This window comes from Rhopalosiphum maidis, chromosome 2 (genome assembly GCF_003676215.2).
Source record: "Rhopalosiphum maidis isolate BTI-1 chromosome 2, ASM367621v3, whole genome shotgun sequence".
Taxonomy (NCBI): domain Eukaryota; kingdom Metazoa; phylum Arthropoda; class Insecta; order Hemiptera; family Aphididae; genus Rhopalosiphum; species Rhopalosiphum maidis.
The window spans coordinates 13,222,513-13,248,372 of record NC_040878.1 but is presented as its reverse complement, the minus strand read 5'-3'; the positions used below and the strand labels follow the sequence as shown (position 1 = coordinate 13,248,372).

General features: G+C 32.7%; 1 protein-coding gene across 2 annotated transcripts in view; it reads left to right on the top strand.

Moving 5' to 3' along the window:
* LOC113554650 (endochitinase A-like) overlaps positions 1–25,860 on the top strand; it is a 52,848-nt gene that overhangs the window by 19,988 nt on the left and 7,000 nt on the right. For both annotated transcript variants that reach the window (XM_026958592.1, XM_026958591.1), the window contains exons 3-4: positions 20,479–20,846; positions 25,311–25,484. In XM_026958592.1, coding sequence (XP_026814393.1) covers positions 20,479–20,846; positions 25,311–25,484 — 542 coding nt within the window. The remainder of the gene's footprint in view (positions 1–20,478; positions 20,847–25,310; positions 25,485–25,860) is intronic.

The window sequence follows — 25,860 nt, the reverse complement described above, 5'->3', positions numbered from 1 at the left end:
AACTAAACTCGAACAAAAAGTTTGAAATTCTATAATTAATTTGAACTCCAAAATAGTTTGAATTCTAAAGAAATGTTCGAACTTCGGAAAAAATTCAAACACGTCAAACGAAATTTGTATTTTGTCTATTTTCTATTTTATCGACGAAAAATGCATTCGTATATATAATATGCTTGCTTGTTAATTATTTTTGACACATTTGAGACCAAATATTTTTATTTTATTTTTGAATTTTATGATGAGCACCATTTTTTACGTGGTATAGGTACCTGCTCATACATATTATGTCTAAGAAGATAAACACTGTATCAGAAATCATTTTGGTATATTATAGTAAAATAACTGTAGTATAGAATTTTAATTAATAAAAATGATTATAAGATATTTTATACTATATTTTTATTTTTGCGCATTTATTTTATAATACATTTTAAATACATATATACATATAAAAACAATAATAATTTTATAATATATTGTATTTCTGACGATACTATACGTATATCTATTGAATTTATAGCTTACCATTTTTTCGTAAAGTAGTTTCAAATTCTCCTCCTTTCCACAGTTTTTTATATTATCGCTCTATTTTCTATTTCTGGTCGGGAAGGGAGAGGAGAGGTCTATTCAAAAAGTTGCTGATTTTTTTTTTTTAATATAGTGCTTACCTAGTTACCTACAAGTTATTGAGACTCATAATCTTCAAAGTATCATTTGACTTGGTTTATGCCCCTTTTACCAATGACATTTCTACTGTTAAAAGCAATCCTGAAAAGCAGTTTCTGGATCGCACGTAGTTCTGTTACCAAATTTTTTTTCATTTCATCTTTTATCGTAAATCTTTGTCCTTTTGACGGAGATTTTTAGTTTAGAAAATAAAAAAGTCTACTTGGGCCAAGTCGAGTGTATACGGTGGATAAGGAAGCACGGTCATATGATTTTCACGCAAAAAATCATAAATCAACAGTGGATGCGCCGGAACATTGTCGTGATGGAGGAATCAATAATTTTCCTTCGCTACTTCAGACCTTTTCCTCCCCAATTTTTCTTGGAGACAATTTAATACTTCTAGATAGTACCATATATTAAAAGTTAGGCATTTGTGACGGATAACTATAACTCCCAGATTGTCAAAAATACCGTTAGCAGCATACCTTTGACGTTTGATCTGACCTGACGAGCTTTTTTGATTTTAATAAAAATTTATCGACCCATTGTAATAATTGGACTTTTGTCTCAACTTCATACCATTGACTTATTTTTCATCACCTGTAATAATTTGCTGCATGAAAATTTTATCATCAATTCCTGCGGTTTTGACTTTAGTCTTTCCGAAATTGCGACATCTACTTGGGAACAAATTTTGTTGCGACTCAATACATTCTATTGGAGAGGAAAATTGCATTGACTTTTGTTACATAATGAGTATTCTTTGGTTATGATGACGGACGCCTTGAACGTGGCTCGTCATCAACCGACTCCCGACCATCTTTAAAACTTTAAACTAGTTTAATACTAATCGTCATAAGAATTTTGCATAATTTAATTAGTTAAATCTCGGTTAAAGATTTACCAAATTTAATACAAAACTTAATATTTATTTGTCGTTTGTGAATATTAGTCATCTAAAAAATCGTACAATATACACGACTCATCTACATTAAAAGTTAAGTTTACAGTAAATAGTTATTAGATAGCAATAAACATTTTTCATTTATTTTAAAATATAGTGATTTATCTTTTTTTTTTTTAAATTTAATAGCATATGCGATACTATGATTTGTCTATTTTTACGAACAATAGTATGGGAACTTTTTGAGCTGACTTTGTTTAATTAATTCCAAAGTTTTGGTTTTTGGCAAGGAATTTGTATTATTTCACAGTTTTTTTTTTACTGAGTTGTTGAAAAGACACCCCTCTCCTGGCTCTCCTTACTAGATGCCATAGTTCCACCCTATTTCCTTTAAGTCAGAGAAGAATGCGGAGAACATACATGCATTTCACTGATCCAGTTTTTTGTTAATAATTTTAATACATTTACGATTTTTATGTTTTAAACCTGTTTATCATTTAGTAAAATTTAAAATAACAATATAACCTATATAGTATCTAATATTGAACAACCATAAATATATAATATTATTTATTTCATATAAGTATATTAAATATTCATTAAAATCATTTTTATATACCTATATATGTTTGGTCTTATTGGTTTTAAATTCAATATTGCAAAGTCACCTTATTCATAATTTATTTTTTACTATGACAAATCAAGACCTCGACTACATTAGCCGCAATATTTTATGATGTATTACAATTTTTAAATAACCTCTTCCCCCTGGATTGAGCATCAGGTATGTTACTGATTGTTTGTGTTTATTTGTGCGTTACAATACATTATTTATTTATGTATTATCATTTTAAAATAAAATATCCAACCGTTAGTATAATAATAATATTACACGTGACTTAAAACTATTTTTAATTTTAAATTGTAAAAAAAAGGAAATTTAATTTGTTTTCAATCGTCAAGCATTTGTTATAGACAAGCATAATATTTATAAGATCTTTAATACATTTTATTTTCTTATGAAAATAAAATAAAAGGTTTCACTTATAAAAGTTTTAAAATTCGGATTAAATTTAAATTTATATTAAAAGGTTTAACCTAATTCACTCAAAATACATAGTAATTATTAATGGATAAACATGTAATCAAAATACTCTGTTCGATCGGCACGTTATTAAGAATCTTACCTATACAAGTCTATAATAAGATAGTTGTCATCGACATATCGTCGAGTGTTGACGAAAGATAAAAAATAATATCATTGATCAAAGTCAAATGACTATAGAACATAGTGTTTCAACATATTATATCAAATTAATAAAAATATACATATCTATAATGTATAATATATATTATATATAGCCATATAGGGAGTAAAAAGAAGGGGGTAAAAATATTTTTTGAGGAACGAAGTGTTATTCCTTCGTGTAGTTACGTGGACGCAGTTGGGGTAGTTATGAAAATATATTGTTATTGATAGCTTATTAATATTATTTATTATTATGCGAGAACTTGACTATTGCGTCTGTCGAGTACAACGACCTATACGACTAAATGCCTTGACACGCCAGCCGCCACAGTCAACGCAATACAATCCCAATCGTTTGTGCGTGAATAGTGTCAGTGACGACGGCCGTTTGACACCGTCTGTCTGCGCCGGGAATTAGTGAAATCGCCGAGTGTATATACACGACCGGCTGCCGCCACCCGTTCCTCTTAATCGCTGTAGCCTCGGGTGATATGTATATAAGGTTAGGGACACTTCCTATCTCCCTGTGTACAGAGAAGACGCTTTAGTAGAATAATTGACTACCTAGCGCTGTGAGCGAGTTCAGTGATTCTAATAATTTATAATATTGTGTCGTGTTTGTGTGTGAGTGTGTGTGTGTGTAATGTTTAATGTGTATACTGCAGATAATAAAATCAAAATTAATTAATACCCGCTAATTATACATACCTATATAATTATTCTCATATTAAACATCGATGAAAGATTTTAAATTTTAAGTCTTTTGAACTAATTTACAAACTTGTCCATAATAGAAAATAACCTCAACAACCAATTTATTATAATTCATACTATAATATACGTATAAATTAAATATATAGGTACGTACTAAAAGTTTTGTAGGAAAAAAGAAATTTGCTATATATTTTCCATGATGGCTTACCTTAAGTGAAAGTTCACTGATATACCTAGGAAAGTAATAACTGGTAATACTACCATAGGTTAGTGTGCGCAATTGATATACTTGTACCTACGTTATATACAGTCACCGATTATCATCGTAATGAGAATAGCGAATTTCTTCAATTTTATAACAAATGTTTGCAGAAGTCCTAACTCTATTCTATACATTGGATAATAATATGATTATATGAATGCAATTGATTTTGAAAAGTTTATATAAAAATAATAATTTCTTATTACAAATCCGAATAGTATATTACACATTTCAACATCGCCGTCTGATGACTATCAAATATAATAAAGTTCAAACACAATATAATAAGGTAATCATTATTTCTATTTCGAGTTTAAATTTCCAATTTTTTCGCATCATTGTATACCATTTGGGTTTTTGGAACAAGACAATTCTTAAATAATATCGAATATCAGCTAAAGAAAAATAAAATAAATAATTCCTATGTTGGCTCTATTATAAATCTGATTGTAAATATATGTGTCTCTATTATTTTTAGTAAATATGCATTTATTTAATACTATTAAAATCGTTCATACAACGCAAAATATAATAGCAAACTAGGTGAAAATAATACATATTATTTAACCTTCTAAAAAAAATGTCCGAGACAGTATATTTTTTTCCTTGGCCTGAAATGTATTCGTAGAAGTAGGTAGGTATTCAAAATGTACTGACATTGTTTGTCAGATGAGCTATAATATGGAAGGACGTAATAATACTACGCGAATATAAGAAAAGAAAAAAATTCAACGACTGAAATATTAGATATGCGTTTACGGAAATTATTTACTGTAATATTAAAATATATAAATCTTATGTATATGATAGGAAGTAAAATATAAAGTATTTGTAGCCAAAAAACATTACACTGTGGGTTATAAAAATATTTAAACTTAAAACATTTTCAACACTTTAGTCATAATAAATCAGTAACACGTATAATTGTGTTATGAATGTATTTGCAATAAATTAACTGAACATAAAATCTGAATTTTTAACTCACTATCACTTATAGATCTTCCAAGAAAATCATATAATGTGTATTAAAAGTTTATTTTAATCAGAACATATTGTAAGTACTAGCTTTTGTTTAAAACATATTTAATACAATTATTTTTGTTTAATGTTTTAAGTTAGGTACATTAAACGCTATTAATAATAATATCAAGCTAAATTTCCAAACTTCACTGCAACATAATAATAATGTGTCTGTACTCTGTATGTGATGCTATTAGAAAGTGTATTTTTTCAATGTCATGATATTAATTCAGTAATTTATAAATTCGTATAGCTAAATTATGTTATTATTATAATTATATTTTTATTTTTGACTGGAGTAGTGAATGAACTGATTTTAGTATTTTACAATGATGATTTTTTTTTTGTATGTTTACTATTAACGCGTTTGGCCTTTTAAAATTTCTTAAAACTATAATTTCAGAGGTTTCTGGAAGAAAACTAAGTCCAGTTTGTGATTTAAAAACTCAAAAATACAACTTTTTGAAATCTAAGAAAAAAAAATCAATGAAAAACGGAAGGCTAAATTTTGACCAAATTGATTTTATTATTATGCTGCGTGTAATTAAAAAACAAATAACCTTAGATACTTCAAATTTCATTAGAATATTGATATTATTATTTCATAAGTTATAAAATAATGACAAATATTTATACTAGACATAGCATAATTTTTTAATATTTTGGCTTTTTTTGAGCTTTTATAATATTATAAGATTTTTGACTTTTTAGTTTTCTTTCTATATTCTATACATGACGGTAAAAATTTGATATTTTTTGATATAATATTTTATGTAAATAAATTGTATATTAAATTAAATTTTCGTTGTTATAATATTTTTGTATGTAGTACAAGAATTTGAAAATGTGTTTGTAAGTTTGTAAGTTACAGATAATAACGTTTCAAAACATTTGTTTTATTCTTTAGTCAAACTTTGGTTTCTCCTGTAGAAATACATTATAATAAAACAGTATATCGTTAAATATGTATTGTATAAAATACATTTTTGAAAACATTTAAAACTTCAAAACTTTAAAATTAAAATAAAGAAGAATTCCTTTATTGGTTTTTATAATAAGAAGTTGTGTAATAATATTATGATTTATATGTTGACAAAATATGTTAAGTTTTAGTATTGAAATAATAACAATAACGTTTCGTATTGCAAAAAATATTATAACGAAGGAAATGCATATTATCGATTAAATGTATTGCAGTAACGAACAATATATATATAATGCTATTCATTTTCATACCTCGGAGCGTATACTATAATATTATTGTACCTAATGTCGATTTTGTTACCACTGCGGTTATTGCGCTTTATAATATTCTCGGTAGTAATACTATTTTATCATGAAAGCTTAATTGATTGTTAGTGTTTTCTATTCTTTGTCGCAGACATGTACTATATTAGCAACGATAATAGTAATACGGGTTAATAATGTGCGTCGTATATAAAGCGCCGGTATATAATCGTATATATATACCTATAATTATACATTTTTATACGATATATAATAGAAATATGTAAGGACGGTGAAGTTTTTCTTCTTCCCACTTTATCGGAAAAATTTGAAAAAAAAAAAACACCACGAGATTGTTAGCTGTCACATCGCGTTATAATATGGCAAACGCGCGTTTATTACGGCCGCGCATTCCAAATATATAATTCCGATCTTCCTACGCTCTTAGCGAGACTTATTGGATCGGTCTCAAAAAGAAAATTCCTCCGCGGGTCATGATCAGCGAGGGTTGTGTTTGCGAGTGTTCGGGTGGGGGTAACTGTTTAAACGGAGAAGAGTAAGGAGCGCACGATATCGTTATCGTGAGCAGTAGACAAATAGGAAGAGAGATGGGAAAAGCGTAGTAGAAGAGAAGGTACGCACAATTTTGTGTCGGGACACCCGACGGCGGTGATGCTGGTGCAGCCACCGACGTCGTAGGGCCCCGCCGCAGCTGCAGCTACCGGTGTACATAATATATAATATACAATGACACTGGCGGTGGTTGTAGTGGCGGGGTTCGGGGTGTGTTGAACTCGAGCCAAGGTGTCAGACATAACAATCAATGACGACTGTGCTTGCCAATTATTCCGCTGTCGTGCTACGTTTTAATTTTTATCTCTTTCGGTTTGGGTTTCTTTTTGCCCCGAATATTTCCTGCGCGGATTTGTTTTTTTTTTTTTTTCGTATAGGTACATGCACATTTTTCAGTCACGTTTTCGGAATCGTCATCTGGGTGTTCGCATAAAGCGCGGGTGGCTAGCACCGTTGATTGGATGGGAAGGGTGGGGACTGGGGAAAGGAAACGGCGGTGTTCTTTTAAAAAAAAAAAAAAAAAAAAATACGCTCAAGGCGATATGAAATAAAATTACCAAACGGAAAACTTTTGGATAGTGTCTCGGCCGCTGTCGATAGGAGCGACGGCGGTTGTGGCGGCGGCGGCGGCGGCGGCGTCGCGTAAGTGGTGGGAGCCGGCGGTGTCGGCAAGGTGCGTACTGAACGTGGGCGCAGACACGAAAATGTTGAGGCACCTTGGTCGGTCGGGGGTCATACACACGCGCTCACGCGTTCTGCTCACTAGTTACCAGCAGCGGGAACGTCGTTACACACGCCCGTTTCTTTTTTTAGTCGTCCCGCCGTCCTCACGTTTCACGATTAGTCGCCGACACACCGCCGCCGCAACAGTACACGCACGTCCGCGCAGCCGTCCCAACGAAATTAATCACAACAATATCCGTCGTCCCGCCTCAGACTGCCAGAGACGTCCGCGCACAACACAAACAACAACAACAAAAATAATAATTATTTCATTTCGTCGTTATCATTTTTGAAGCCGGTCGCGACGATCGCGTTTAATTTCCTAAACGTTAAAAAGACCGGAAAAATTATCAATGATCCGTCTACACTACCACCGCCGTCGCCGTACAACCGTCATCGTTCCCATCAAGTACAGTTAACACCTGCACTCAACGACGCAATACGTTCGGTGTACATCACCACAACCACCGCCGCCTTCGTCATTCCGCGCACAATCCAAAAAGTAGACCGGTCGCTCTACAAACATGGTAAGTGCGGACGATCGATCGCCCGAGACGCGAGATTATCGTCTATTTGTTTATTCTCGTCATTGGCGAAAAAAATGGAAAATATATTTTTAATTTTCCCGGTTTTGCGGTGAATGAAGGGGAGGGAAAACGACGTTTGGAAGAATTTTCGTTTTCTCCGCCGTCGTTATTATTATTATTATGATTTATCATTACCGTTCGCCTTTCGCCGGGTGCGGCGGTGACGAGTCTGCTACGGTATAGTATAATATTATTATGTAGGCACTAGGCAGCCGTAGTGGCTTGTAATCGTCGCCGTGTCCCGGTCGTCGGGCGGACGGTCGACCGACTCGCGCGCGCGCACACGTACAAATACACAGGTCACAGACGCACACAGCGCGAACGCACACGCTGCCGCCGCCGCCGCCGCGTCCTTTCTACCACAGCCACACCGCCGCGCCGCTTCCTCTCCCCACTCCGCCGCACAGCTGCCGTACGGCCGACCGACGGACCGGCCGGTGTCTCCCCGCCGCTAATCCCCCCGACCCGCGTTCCACCGCCACCGACACGTAGGACCGTCTAGACGTCTAGGCCTCGCGGCGTTCATGTTCCGGTAACCTTGTCCAGCCTACCCGGCGGCGGCGGCACCCCTCCGGTCCGTGTCGGCGGCGGCGGCGGCGGCGGCTGACTCGTATCAGACGTAATTTTTTTTTTTTTTTTTTTTACTACGCGCGCTGCACTTCGTTTTTATTAGGTATGATTCATGCACGGCTGATATTACTCTAATGCTACACAATACTGTTATTATCGTCGTCACTATCGTTATTATTATTCTGCGGCATCGTTGCGATGCGTAATAATAATAATGTAGTTTACCAGAAACTATATGAATTATATTAACATACGACAATGTTTACCTGACCGCGAGGCTTTTATACGCCCGCGGTCAGTGCGCGCGCGGGGGGCAGTGTATTTTTGCTTTCGCCTGTAGAGAGATAACTACATAGTGTTGCTGAATGGAAAAGTCTCGGGACGGCGTGCACAGAGTTATAATACGAGTTATGAGATTGGCGCAGTACGAATGAGATAATAGCACCACACGAGTTGTTTTATCTTTAACAGTAGTTATCGTGTTAATTTATCGACTTTCGTCAATGTTTGTCGATTTTAATTCTCATTCACGAAATTAGCCGATTCGTCCCACTACCGCGCAGTTCGTATAAACAGAATCATCGACGACGTATCTTTATTATTTATCGTTATGTACATTAAAAGAATAATCTCTGTTATTACAGTAAGGATATTGCCGTTGTACAGAGATTATTTATTTACTCTTTTAACCGACGCGCGTCCGGAGATCGGCATGTATATATGTATATATTTAAGGTTATTTTTAAGTCTTATGGACTAGCTATATGTATACGAATAATGTTTAACTTTTTCCGCCCCGTATGTTTGGTTTTTATTGTCTATTACGCTGCGCAGATCTAAAATATTACGTTATATTATCCGAATAACAATCACTTTAAAAATAATAATCGTAAAAATTATACACCAAATATTGTAAAACTACTGAACTTTATTGATTCTTGCTATTGTTTTTTTTCACACCCTTCAGATGTCGGTACTTCTATACTATAAAAATAGTACAGACGCATCGCAAAGATTGACATTTTCCATTAAACATTTTTGTTTTGTAACATTGTAACTGATGCGACCGTTAATTTAAATGCGATTCGTCGATAAATATTTAAATTTATGAAGTACACTGTAACATAAATGTGTGCTATACCGACGGTTCTATGTGTAGATGACATTAAATTTGCTGCCGTTGACATAATACGCCGGGATGTGTGTTACCGTGAAATGTAAATTACAATGTTAATTATGCGTTTGATAGTTAGGCAGGTACCTAACTGTTACGGCCATCGACTCTGTTAAGTACGAAAATAACAGGAAAACCATCAACCAGTTACAATATATTATTAATTGGATATAATAAATGTGAAAAATAAATAATACATTCCAAGTTATTTGTTTTACACAACAATTATTATTCCGTTCTGCGTAATTTCGTTTGTACGCTGCTATTGTTGTTTGTATAGGTAATGCATTTTATAATTACTCGACTATAATCCGAAACCCGAGTACATTATTTTAACACGGCGATTAAATTGTGATAGATAGGTAGGTACCGCACACACGCATACAATTGCTGTATTCATTATTAATGTTATTATTTAGTCTGCGTGGTAATGTTAACATGTAAATTATTGTAAAAATACGGCATTCCCGTTAACCCTAACCACCGCTGCTGCTGTGTATACAATATATATAAATATATTATTATTATTATTATTATTACAACGAAAACGCAACGTAGTACAAACGCACGCTCGAATGATTTCCAAGCGCGTCTGAAAGAGTCTCAACACGAATTCGCACTTTCTTTTATTGTTTGCAGATATCACTATTACATATATTATTACGTACCTAAATAATATTATTATACTAATGAGAATAAATCTGTAATTATTTTGACTAGACTGATTGCAGAGAACGTTATTTTTATAAAAACTACGCACAGAGACGATAAAATATGTATTATTGTATATAGATAAAAGTGATTTTAATCGGTTGTTGTTTTTCAAATACAACACACATCAACATAATTATTATTATATTTTTGTGTACGAGACGCGACAGACATACGACACTTTATAATATGTTTATACATCTTGTGATACGCGTTTATTATTATTATATTGTCGTCGACGATGTGTAGTCTAAACTCTAACACAATAATACGTCGTTAATAGACTATATTGTATAAATACATTAATTAGTACGTTTACCGTATACTTAGCGCCACTCATCCTCGTGTTTGTCGCGTTGGGTGGGGGGGGGGACAGAGGAACGTCTTTTAAAACGGCAGTTGCTGCGATATCGTTGTCGATGACAGGTCATGGACGAAAATCATCGTTGTTCGAGAATCAAGATAACATATTATTCACGAGTAAATAGATCGGATTAGCACTGGCATTTGACGAGGTTTTTATTAATCGATCTTTGTAATACTCGGAGTAATAAGGTAAGCTTGCTCATGTCTATAATATTATAAAAGTACCGTGCGTGTAGATGAGGCGTCTACAGTTATTTTTTTACGCACACGTTTAACTTTATAGTTGGAAAGGATATGATATATTATTTACTTTATTATATTTTTACCAAGGTTTTACACAATGATTATTTTCAAAACATTTTTTTGAGGCAGCATTACGAAATCTGTCAATATTATATTATATAATATAATATTATAATGATAATGGTATAAAGTTCGTTCCTAGACATCGACACTGAACAACTGTAGATATCTGTATACACATCAAATAACAAGATATTTAATATAATGGGGCTGTGTGTGTGTGTGTGTGTGTGTTTTTTTATAGTACGAGCGTTTTATACGCGCCAGACGTCTGGGTCTTGAGAATCCGTGAGCGTAACTCTAACCGATGAAATTTCCGCTGTTTACACACCGCGCACAGAGTGAAAAACCGCAAAATAAAACCTCGACCGATGTTATGACCGCGTTCTAGATTTGTGAAACCAAGTCGTCTGACCGTAAAATCGTTTATTTCCCTCTTGAAAATCACATTCTTAATAGTATCGTTTTGAAAATATTATAGAAACACATTGTTTACAAAAGGCATGTCTATGGAAGTAAAAGTCTGGTCAAAAATCTTTTCGCGTTTTTCAACCGGAACGTAAAAGTATCCTATGTACGGACGTATATATAGGAATTTTCTATGATTTTAATTTTCAATACAAGTAATATAAAGGCACTTTTCTTTTAACTTTACAATAATAATATTGAGATTAGAAAAAATTTAAATAGAAAACACGGTCACTCATAAATGTATATATTACAATATCACCTATACATAATATTATTGCTTAAGTTAATACTTAATGGTAAATATAAGTTTGTTTGAGATAATAATAGCATTTTTACATCAACATTTACGAATATATAGTTTCTTATATATTTAAATTGTTAATTTAATTATAAAATTGTCCATTTTCCTAATAAAAAAACGAAATAAACTTGTTTAATTATATTAGTTAAAAAGTTCTAAGAATTCAGTTTTAGAAAAGAACAATTCTGAAGAGTTGCCAGATTAAACTTAAGTTTTAAATACATGACATGATTTTAGTTATAATTAAAAATAAATATTTTAGTGTTGTATAAAGTTTAGACATTAATTATTATAAGATTTCAACTTGTACAACTAATAGAAATTATGCGTTGTATTGCTTTTCGGAAATATTCTTAGTTTATACGTAATAACCTATACTTGTATTATATTTTGTATTTTACAATGTTTTGGCTCAATAACACAACAATCGCAGGTGTACCCACCGCGTTGCAATTGATTATAGTTACCTTATTAATTTGAATTTTTTAATTCTGGTATGTAATTTATTATTACAAACATAAAGGAATAACTATGGAATTAAACGGCATTTTATTATTATTATTATTTTTTTTTTTTTATGGGTAGGTTAATACTTTAAGGAATAAAAATTTTTTGTCAGAAAATCTTTCGTTTTTATGACTTTATATACTTTTGCAAAATGATAGGTAGCCACTTTGAATCTGTTGACTCTTTCGACTCTTTCAGGTTGATTTTGAAACGAAAATATGAGGTAAAAATTGACCGTGTAGTAGAAAAACAATTTATGAAGATTTTATTTGTATTATAACTTTGTGTATATATAGGGAATAGTGGTGCTGACGATGAAAATATAGGTCACGGTATTAATAAATCCGTAATTCGCGTATATTTACTGATTATGCAGTTTATGAAATTTTATAATAAAATTAACGCGCACCAACATGTTATTACTTCAGTGTAGATTTTTTTTTGTAAGTCTCAGAAATTATGTACTATTACTAAATGAATGAAACATAATATTCAGCATGTTTTTTAATAACATTATATAAATATATATATATATATATAATCGTAGATATAGGTACAATGTCATGTTCGTATATATAAAAACAATTATTTATAAAATAGCGGTTTCGCAATAATACGAAAAAAAAATTATTTATTTATTTATCATCATAGGTATTTATAATTTGTTCTGTCAACAGAAATGAAAATAATGTAAATATTAATTAAAACGGGGTGTAATCGAATTCCATTGTGGATTTTGGTTAAAAATCATGCAGTTAGTCAAACGATATAATATGATATTATGCATAATGTACACGCGTGCAACTGCGGGTGCGGCAGTATATTATAAAGTGTAAAAAAATATTTCGCCATATATAATACGTAAGTTGCCAAATATATTTTTGTATATACGTAGCTTTTAATTATATATGTATATACCTAGTACCTATTACGCTATTGCGTAATTCTATTTTCATGCAATTTATTTTTTATGCGTTTATAATTTTTTCCTGGTGTATTAAAATGTTTGAAAAATTATGCTCTTTTAATACTTCGATTGGATCTGTAATATATCTTATCATTCATATCGTAGTACACGTAAGATATGTATATTATTGCATATGGTTCATACGGGCTAATATATAAACTATAATGAGTGTGTTCTAGTGAATTTATTATTATGTATAGGTATGTATCATACATTTGACTTTTCCTTGTTATTGGTTGTTTGACGTTTCTTGGTATACCGATTTTTAACAAAATTTATTAAGCCAATCGAACATTTAGAACCGAATATTTTATACTTTAATACATTTATAAATATATTTTACTGTTGATAGACGCAGATTATTATTACTACTAATAATAAAATAAAACAAAACTTCAAAAGTAAGAAAGAAAAATCAAATTCGATGTAAGTATCAATAATGTGGTCGATTAACCGCGATTACATGTTTTAAAATTTTATTTAAGTTATATTTTTTATTTTAAAGCATTTAAGCCTCATTTAATATTTTAATTTAAACAAATATAATGAGAGTATACAACTATTTACTAAATTAGAAGTTCTATTTGATTATATTAATTTTTTTTTACTGATATCGCGTTTGTTAAGTTGATTTGGGATTTATTTCGAAACACCGTTCTTCGGGGGGAGTTTTTTTTTTTAATAAAAATCAACATTCATGCTATCTGCAGACTTATTACGCCATTTGAATAATAAAATATTTTCAGAATTCTATTGGGTTTCAAATAAAAAATATATTAAAACAGAATAATCAATTTTAAATGTTTTACTCATATTTAAATTTTTAAATTATTTGCTGTAGAAATATAAATAAATAAAATACATAATTTTTAATATAATATATACATCAACATATCGGTATTCAAAGATTTGTTTAATATATGTATACATATTTCCCTGTATCATTGTTTTTATCTATAATTTGATAATATGACTGTAATATAAGTAGTAGACATTATTCATGTACTGCCGCAGCAACTCTCCGTATTTGAATATTTAGTTGTTTATTGTTCCACTATTTCAATCAAGCGTCTTCCCAATGTTTTACAAATTTTTAGCACTTAGTTGTGCCATCCTTGATGGTGAATAATTATTTTCTGCAATACATTGTTTACCAAAGATAAGTAAAAATAGTCACCTGCAATATTGCAGTGACGTTCTACGCATATAGATATAATATTATGTAGTATTCCGATGTATTTTAATAATAACTATAGAGTGTACATATCGTGTACGAGTGGGACGATGAACAGAAAAGTATTTTAAATATTCCGAAACTATCTAAACAAAATGTGACTTGCGGTCGACTTAAACCAATTGCTGACACGTCGAGCGCCAACCTATTTCGACGACCGTGATTTATTATATCTACGCAGATAATGCCAAAAAGTGATTCCCTCGAGTATATAGTAATCGACGTTATACGCTCGTCGTGTGAAACTTTTCGATGATCCATCTTATATGAATCTTACAGTGGTAATATTATTTATTTGTATTGATGTATATGTATATATTATTTTTCTATCTACTATATTGTTATGATTATATGGCGTATAATTATTGTAAATATACATACCGTTCAAACTCAAAAGTTCACATAGACTTCATTAAAAATACCTATGGTTTTTAATTTAAAAGTCATTCTTTATAACTAAAACACGCAATAATAGGTATTTTAAAAAAATCTAAATTGACATTAATTGCAGCAGTGGTGGTATTATAAAAGAATTATCAATTAAATATTATTATATTCACTCTAATAACATTGACATAAAATAAGTACACTTTGAGGTATTTAAATAAGATATGAACATTATTGTATTTGCCAAGAAATGCCTTAAATATTTGGTCAAGTTAAATAAATATATATATTATTAATAAGTTAATGTTTTTTAAAGCAAAAAACTCGTTTTTTCAAAATATATCGATGTTTTCTTTTCGTGTTTAATTTTAAATACTCTGTGCTTGTATTAACTAGGTAGTATGCATTTATATTTTTTTACCACGTTTGATGTTCTATATTATGTTTATTAAATTATTCATTTTTTATTTTTTTAAGATTCTAATTATATTTAACAATTTTTTTTTAATATCCTCTATATAGTTTACCAAAATTTGAAATAAAACAATTAAGTTTTTGTCTTTGTGTTAAAAATATTCAATAGTTCCTAGTTTATAGTTTTAATTTATATTTAATAGTTTAAAAAAGGATTATTAATTTAAATTTAATATTTATGAGGATATGTACCTAAATTTTAAGTTATAGGCATCGGCATAGAGCCATAGAGAATAGTACATAAAAATTATAGGTAGATGTGAACTTTCACAAGGACTAACACGGAAAAAGATGTAGATAGGTACCCTATTTATTATATAAAAATCGAAGACGTGTAGATAATATTATTTATATTTCGATATTTTCAATTATATAATTTACACAGTTTTTAGCAGTTTTAACAGTTTTAGTAAAGTAAGAAAGTAATACATTTTTGTTGTAGTATTTTGGCTGGAAAATCAGAATTCACAAGTATAATTAATACTTTTTTAAAGTAAAATACGTTAAGGATTAAAATATAGTCAATATAGTTAAATATTTAGCTCGAAAATCAATTTATTGAAATAGCCTCAACAGGTTGTTGAAAATTAATTTTGTTATAGTTTTCTAAAATATATGTACAAGCGAACTCATCTAATATAGTAATAATAATAACGGTATGTACATTTTTTTATTGAAATGTAATGTTTTTAATAATAGCAGTATATGACGATGATGTGCTGATGGATAGATAAACTATTTTTTTTAAATATTTTTAAAAACATTAAAACTTTTAATATCTTATTTTCTGTGGTTTAACGTGCAGTATTATGATTATAAAAAGATGTATGTGTGCGTGTACGATTGTATACATATGTTACAAACGAAATCCGAGATTCGAATCTTTTTAAAATTTTATTTTATTTCCGAGATCATATTATTATTTTTTCCTTTGACGCACCATATACATATAAGTGTTGTGCTCGTCGCGTTTAATGGGGTTTTCTCGAATTCGTTTTGTATTAAAAAGAAAAAGAAGAGTTACGGAGTAACATACAAATTAGATTTTCACGTCCATTTCTTTCCGAAAAAAGAATTACAATATCGAATGTATATATACATTATACTTTATAGACTGCAATACTGTCGAACACTCACGCATCGATGTACTTTAAAAAAGTGTTCTTCGGCAATTCGTCGCGATAGTCGTTTGTAGTGCTTTTTCTTTTTTCGTCGAATAACAGATGGAAATAAAAACTTTACTTTTATGTAAGTACTCTAAAATTCTATACACTCTATTGTTTTCCAATCCACTCTCTTTTTCTTTCACACCGAATATATACATACAAATTATAAACTAATAAGCAGAATGACGTTTTATTATTTTGTTCACAATATTCGACGAAATAAAGATGGATTAATACTTTTTTGTATACAATATACATATATGGTGACGTGATGGTGTAATATGTAATGGGCTACAGTATCTTCTTAATTGCGTACAAAAATAGGTGGTGTATAATATGATAAGACTAGACCAGTAAAAAAATAAAATTACTGTTATCGAGATCGATATGCGATTCGCGGCAAGAAACAACAGCTCACAGCAGATTTCATAATATATTAATGACAAGGACCACGTGCCGCGGTTTCGGCTGGTCGTGTCTGGGCGTGTTATAATATTTTATTTTATATTGTGCATGAGCGTTTCATATCAAGAGGCACGCCAAGTCATTTTTTTTCACCTTACTGCTGGGAGTACCTAAAGAATACAATTTTTTACGTGCTTTGCTGGTTTCTCATATAACATAATATAAGTACTACTATTGATTCTTAAGAAATGACATTTTTGTATTGGGTCGATGTTAATTTACTAAAACTATGCTGTTTTAAATACAAAGTTAATCTATATGAACCTACATTTTGAAAAAAAATATATTTACTGCTTTTTATTTGAACGTCAGCGATGTCACTGTATCTTAACTTTTCTGAAACTTAGCCTTCGTGTACCATAGTATTCTATGTGATAATGTGTTTATTATATTTGTGCATTTACACAATATAGGTATACCGTACTTTAGAAATCACTGAAATTGTATTTATTTATACTTTGAATTACAAAAATGTTTGTATATTGTATACCTATATGGCTATATATCACCAAAATTGAAAGAGTATATGGATGTTGTACGTTGGGGAATCATTCTTCAGTCTACACGATACAAAATAATATGCTATTGAGTGACACCGGTAGTGTGTACACGGTTTCTGTCGCATGTATGCTTATAATAAGTACTTATATAAAATTATACTATAATAGACACCTCGTATACAGCTGCAGTATGTGCGGGGACAAAGTGTATTATTGATTTGTTATATTGTTATTATACAGAATAGTGACCCATAAAGGACGGTAATAATATATACGCGCCTATATATATTATATATATACCTTATAGTCGATATATAGAGTATGCGATTGCAGCATTTTGGTGTTATGACAGTATAATAATATAATATGTTATACATCTATACAATTAGGTACACGTGATGTGTTATTTAACATTCACTGAAATAATATTTGTGTTTGGAATAACGGGATGGGGAAAAAAATATATTATTGATCAATGCAGATCACCGTTATAAATTATTATGATAAAAATAATTATTTGAATAGGGTAAAGACATTTCAACGGGTATCAGATATTGGTCATGTCACACGGCGGTATGTAAATGCATTTTGTTTTCGTGATGTTGAGAATTTTGTTGACTTATCTAGACTTGAGTTACCCCGAGAATCGACTGCGTATTATTTTTAGCTCACACATGTAGACTGCAAGCACCTTCAATCTACTATGTCCTACTCGTATCATACGTAAATATTATGTTAACTATAATTGATATACATTATGTATATTACATATTATTGCTGCGTGTTTGCATAGTTTCTCTCTATCTCTGAATATTATTATTTCGACTGGGATAGAAAAAACTCAAGGACGGATTGGTTCTAGACAGCACACCGTACGAACCATGCGAATAAACAATAATAAAAACATATTATGCCGACGAACTTATGCGAATATTTTGCTTACGATATTATAACGATGGTATATAGGCGTATGCTTAACTCTTTTTTAGTCTTTTTATCAAATTGTATATATATATATATATATATGTATATATTGTTATTATAAATAGATAATATACATATTAGATGTACCTATACGAATGATTATCATTTGCTCAGAGTTGTATTTTTTTCTATTTTGTCAACCTACGACTCTTACGCATGCCGTAACTGCAGGTTGGAGGTAACTATTATACGCCTATACTATCCTATTATAGTAAAAGTCCTGGTACAGTTTCTTTATCCGCGTTTCTATTGTCCCCCGAACACAGTTTCCCGCGATATGCCGATATGTATGTATTATGCGTAGGTGTTAAATATTATAATGCGGCCTCATTGTTGCGTGTATATAATTGTGTACACGCGCGTAACAATTTGAATTTTTTCCCGACGCGTCCACAGCGTCTATAAATATTAAAATAATAAAATATACAATATTCTCTCTATAATAATACATACTCGACCAGTTAACTAGTTGCAGAAATCAAAATTTTCGAATGTAACGTAATTGTGAATCGTTTGTAGTGTGTACACAGAAACGTTCTCGTATAACTATTACGTTATTATTATTGTAATTCGTACGACGCGGCATTGTAGTAGACGAGTATTTAACAAATAGACTCAGCGAGCACTAAACGTCCGTAACAATTGCACGCCACTCATGCCTTAATAGTAATAAACACTCCCCTCAACGATAATTGTGATATCCGAGACCTACCTCAGCACGACCATTGGACATATATACACGAGATAAATGTTTAAAAAAATAATAAAATAAAAAGTTCTTAAAAAAAAAAAACTAAAGCATAAAAAATAACAAGCGAGCTTAGTATATAATATAAACTTATTATTACATTATTTTTTTTTTATCATTTAACCGTTGTTTAAAGTAATTTTTCTTTAAATAATTATTTTTTTGATATTTTTAACTTTTATTTATTTTTAAACTGTTCATGTTATTTGTATAAAAAACTGACGGTAACAAACAGAATAATTTTGTTTTATGAATATGAATTTCTTTGAAGGTAATATACGTACCTAAAACAATTATAATATATTATGTGCACATTATAGTCATTATCAGGGTTTAAATAAAATATATTATCGTTTTTACGTTTTCAGGTATTTAAACGTTATAAGTTTTATATTTTTTTCCGTTTAATGTTATTATGTTTTCAGATTTTATTTTATTTTTTTTTGTCTGCTATTTTTAACGTTATAATTACATTAGAAACTATAAAATGAATTTTTACTAAATTATTTTGGTCATTAATTGTAGCATAATTAATTACATTGTGATGTAAGAACTATGTAACATAGAGTTTATGGCAGGTTATTAGGTTATTTTCAATAATTTTTTAACTTTACACTAAACGACTAAACTATACACACAACTCCAGTTCCGTACCAATAAAAATGAACGTAAATGTAATAATAATTATTTGTGTTACTGAAATAAACTAATATACGTCTTATACATTCAATACTTATAAGTATTACATTTTTCTAACGTTATAGGTGGTACATGTAGGTTTTTTGTTAATCTTTAATCATGAATAATGACATGGTTTGATTTTCTCGGTTTTTCAATTAACGATTTTATTTATTGTTTTGAATTTTTTTCCGCATTGCACTTTTAATGTTTACATTTTGATCGTAAACAGCACATTGAAGTTTTCTTAAATTTTACTTACACGTCAAATTTTATCTTATTTTCCGGTGTTATTACACGCGTTCTATTTTATTTTTGTTTATTTTTCGGTTGAACGCGATTATTATTCAGTATGCCACAAAAACAATACAACGCGATATTACAATAATCGTTATTGTCTCGTCATCGCCACTGCCGCTGCGGCTGTCTCGCGAGGCATAACACTCCTTCGCCACATCACTCTCCTCTCATCGCGCTCTCGCTCTCTCCGTCCGGCCACTATAATGTGCGAATAGTATCCGTTATATTGGTATATTGTTCACAGTTGGAACGGTGATGGTACTGATGGTGGTGACGGTGGTCGTGTTGGGTACTGTCGGGCTGCTCACTTGCGTGCTGCATCACTACAATCAACAATACAACGCGTCCGTGCCCTGTCTGTCGGCAGCGCCCGGGCCGCCGCACCGCAGGCTTACCGCGCCGCCGCCACCGTTGACCAAGAAGAAAAAATCGACGACGACGACTACGACGACGGCGGCGGCGGCGGCGGCGGCGGCAGCGGCTGTGACGACGACGACGACGACGACGGCGGCTATCATCGCATCGCCACCACCGCTCTCGACTACGAACGGTGCACGTCGTAGCGGCGGCAGCAGCTGTTGTAACAGTAGCAGCACGTCCTCGCGAACCGCCGTAAGTGCACCCTCTCCACCCCGATGGCCTGCTCGGTCGGTCGGTCGGTCGGTCGCTCGCTCGTCTAGTCAACTCGGCTTTTGTTGTTGTTGTTGTTGTAGGCGTCCTAGGCGGCGGTGGGCCATAGCGCGTGGTGTCGGCGGCGGCGGCGTACCGTTTGCCGCCACCGCACACGCTCATTTTATTCACCGCAGTCGTGTTGGCAACGTAGCGCGCCCGAGCGGTTGAATTCAAATGTATTGATTATGATAGGGTCATATGGCTAGCGCTCGTGTACATAATAGCGTAGACCGTTAGACCGTATGTATGTATGTGTATATATATATACGTATACACACGCGTATTTAGATGTATGCGTGTGTGCGTTTATATGTATATATTTATTATATTATATTAATATGGTGTGTGTGTGTTTTTGTGTGTGGCGTGCCGAAGGGCCGCGCGCGACGTTTGCGGTGGTGCCAAGTTTAAAATGGGTCGTCCCAGATTCACACGCGTGCCGCCGCCGCCGCCGCCGCCGCCGCCGCCGCCGTTCTCCTATTGTACGACTATGACGACGGCTACGACGAACTAGTCACCGACGCTTCCTCCGCCGCCGCGTCCCACTCCCACTACTGCTAGACCACCCCTTCCCATACTTTCCGTGCCCCCCGGCAGTAGTGTATATGTACATGTTGTATTCCGTATTACCACCACGAGAGGAAAATCGTAATGTATAGGAATGTACACGCGCTCGTCTCCCCGGTTTCCGGCTGCACGCGGATATTATGTAGATAGAGCTATGCGATTAGAGATTGTAGCTCTCCGCCATCATATGAATTCATTCGCGATAGACGACGTTTTAAATCTTAGATTGGCGTTTATCGACTGCGGCGTGTGTCTATAAGACTTAATACAGAGTGGACCGTAGAAAAATACGCTACCTAACGTTTGAGAAAAAACCTTACACGGACTTAATTCGACGTTCGATGCGCGTCGTGTAACTTTATTTAGAAACTATATATATATATATATATATATATTGCAGTACCGGCGAAATAAAAACTACTACCGGTTAAACACTTGACCAACTTTGACCAGTTTTTCCCATAAACATTGTGCGTTTAATATTTTTTAATACATATACATATGAATATGACTATTTTATACGTGTGTTGTCTGTTACAAAACGAGTTCCATATGTTTATCCATAAAACGAGTTTTTTTGACAATCAATTACTTCTTTTTTTTTAATTTTAAATTTACACCTTTTTACTCTTCGGCGAACGACTCCTGATGGTTTGACAAAATTAGCATCGTCTATACGTTTAACATCAATTTTCTTTTCACGTATATAGTCGTGTATAGGTAATGTCAAAGGAAATGATGATTTGCTATTTTATAAATTAGCGCATATAATTCGATGTACACAAAACGCTTTTATTTATTGAAAATAATTACTTAATTACATCAGAACTTTGCAAGTTGTCAGTTACTAATGAACATGTATAACTTTTACAGTGTTTTTAAATAATTGATAAAATGCAATTATTGTAAAATCTAACGGAATTTGAGCGTAAAATTATATTATATTACTTTTACAATATTATCATTATTTCATTAATTCCTGTTTTTTCTTTTTATTGCTTATGTCTATTCAAAGCTACACAACTGTATTTAATTGCAAGAATTCCGTTGTATAATGACACGAAGAAATACATTTTAGTTGTGTATAAACGTGTCTGTGTGCGTTATATATCGCAAACTAATATAAATTATTTAATGTTTAAGAACTAATATTTGCCATTTAAATGATTTTATTATTTATCTGAAAAACGAATTTTATTCTATTCAATATATGAGTACTTCATAAAATGATTGTCGTAATACCGAATAATGAGTGCATTTGGGTATGTTTTAAGAATCTAAAAAACGTAGCTGAAATACTTCTATTCTATATACTTCATTTTTGCAATCTTAAAACTTAAAAGCACTTGACAACTATTAACTTTGATCTGGTTCATTTTTAAGATGTATCGTATATAATCCAAGTGCGAAGAAAAAAATCGAATACATTTATACTATAATACATAAGCTTTTTTTGGTAGTTGCTTTGCCCTTCAATATAATATTCTTTACAACATTTTAATCTCTAGCGGGTAAAGCATTAGACATTAAAACATCAAATATATACATTTACTCGCGTATATAATTGTTTAAATATTTGTTAACTAATGCATATAATACTATATAGTATAAAACTGTCAATTCACTCAGCTCTTTAAAATATATTTGAATAAAATGTATAATATATACATGTTTGACGGTAGCATACATACAGTATATAGGTACTTACAAAATTATATATTCAGCTTTAATATTAAATATATTATAAAAATCGATCTAATTGTGAAGTTGTATAACACAGTTTTCGAAAGAAATATTAATAGATTCTTCTAGCTCATTGCTACCATACGAGGTCAGTGTGTTCAACGTATTGTATAGTTAAAAGTTAATATAATTATATGCTTTGAAAAAGTCCTAGGCTTCCGTTTTAAATAATAATACCATCACCTTGTGATAAAATAGTAAGCTCAAGATCAAATAAGCAGACACTTCAACGACAATTATGTTACTATATACTGCTCATGTATATATTGTATTGCTTCTAACTGGTTTATAACGATTTAGAGAGATTACAACGTTTTATTGTCAAATCAATTTTTAAACGATAAGATAAGCAATAGTATATTATTATTTAAATTTGTTGGCGAGTACCCATCGTTTGATTTCTAATTGAGTGTTTTATTTAGCGATGCATTAATGCGCACAAAAATCCATTCAATGCGGGGCTATCGATACATCTGTTGTTATTTTATTTTATTTGATGGCTTTTGTCACGTCGGTTAGTTGAAAAAACAAAATAATTATATAACTATAATACAGTTAATACAATTTCTCCGTTTTCGATAATTAGCGTAATACAACATATTTTTAAAAATAGTTGGACCTTAGTCATAGATCGTATTTACACCGACCCCTCGAAACACACAAGTGTTTCGCGTTAAACGATCGCTCTGTATAGCGTACATCCTCGTATATTGTTTATATATACGCGGTGACCTGATCGTCGTCCAGTCTGTCCCAGACGTTTTTCCTCCGTGACACGAGGCGAGGCTGAGCGGAACAGTGCGCGACGATAGAATTCCGAACACGGTTTAATCGTGCGTACGCGCGCATGCATGATATTCGTGATATTATATTATTGTCGTCGCAGTAATACTACTGCAGACGAATCCGTTTACACACACACAGAGAAATTACTGAAATATGACGAATTTTGACTGACGGGGAGAGCGGAGAAAAAAAAAACGGGGAAGAGAGTGACAGAGGGATCGAAATAAGAGGGAAAAAAAAAGAGTAAAATAAACGGTCGTGTGAAAGGGAGATTATAGGAAATACACGCGCGCGCGCGCACGCACACACACACACGCTCGCACGAACGCGCGTGCGTGTGTGCCCCCTTTTCATTGTCTGCTGCAGGGGCCACTGCGCTCCCTCGGCGCGGGACGCGTCGCATCTCGCGGGGCCGCCGCCGAGTTTTCCCACCGCCGAAAGGGAAAGGACGATATATGTTTGTGTACGTACATATATATATATATATGTGTACGTACACACATTTTTATCGCGCGGAGGGACCTTTGAGCATAACGGTTTTTACTCGGGCGTGTACGTTTCGCCGGCGTCGTCGGTGCACACACGCGCGTCGTACAATATATTATTATAATAAAAATATTTCATTATTATTATAATATCGTCATTGTGTTGTTATTATTATTATTATTATTATTATTATTGTCATTATTATGTACGTACCGGTGCGATAATGATAATAACAGTTGTAGTCGCACGCACGTATCGGGGAAAAAAGTGCGGTTTGAAATGTTTCCGGTGGTCGGCAGTGACGACGCGATCGCGCATTTGTGACGCGCGTGTGCGCCGCCCGGTCTCTTCGGACGTCGTGAACAACGACGACCTGCCTCCGCGTACTCGCGCTCACCGCCGAAATCGTAATGTGATCGTCACGACATCATACCGCTTTCGACGGCGCCGTTTAACATAATATCATACGTACAACGTAAAGCCGCGGCATACGCGTACCGACGACGTTCGCGCGGGTCTCGTCGATAAAATATAGTCGTAATACGCGCGCTTGCCGTCCAGCAATATTACCGTCCCGCAGTCAAATGCTATTGCACTCGCGACCTGCAGCGATGTGTGTCGTTAATAAACAGTAGTAATTATTTACAATAACGTTTTTACCACAATGTTCGCAATATATTTTCGCGTGTTGCGATTCGCGTCCTTGTCGTTCACATAACAATCGATATAACAAATATACTACAATAATAACTCGTAATTATTATTATTACGTACAAATGCATTTTCGTTGTACATGATATTTATCGCGTTGTTTCACCATAGATGTTGACGATGCGAAGCAATAACGGGCTGTCCCGAGAACACGACCGGCAAGTCCGGTTGCACTCGGTCCGGACGGACCTGGAGTTGGACATGCCGCCGCGAATCCATTTGCCGGACGGCGAGGAGTACCCGTACGGCAGCATGGCCAAGTTGCATTTGCGGAATTCCGAACAAGTACGTTTACAATGATATTATTATCAATGTCGTTTTATAATATAAACTAAAACACTTTAATAGTTACTATATACGTCTTATTGTTATCTAATAACACGACATTATATATATAAACAAAAGCCCCGATATCGTCACACGAGCAATGAGCTGATGGCGTCTCGTTCTCGGAAATGTTTTCCTACACTTGTAATATTATATTCTACGCTGTCTGATATTATATTGTATGCGGAATGATTCGTCAAACATGGTTATTGTTTGCCCTTTCGTTATTCCTTCGATAACGAATTTATTTAAATTCTGATTTTTGTGACTTTTGAGTGTAATACTATAATTGTTTTCAACAATTTACATTTTTATACCATTTTTAGTAGTGTTT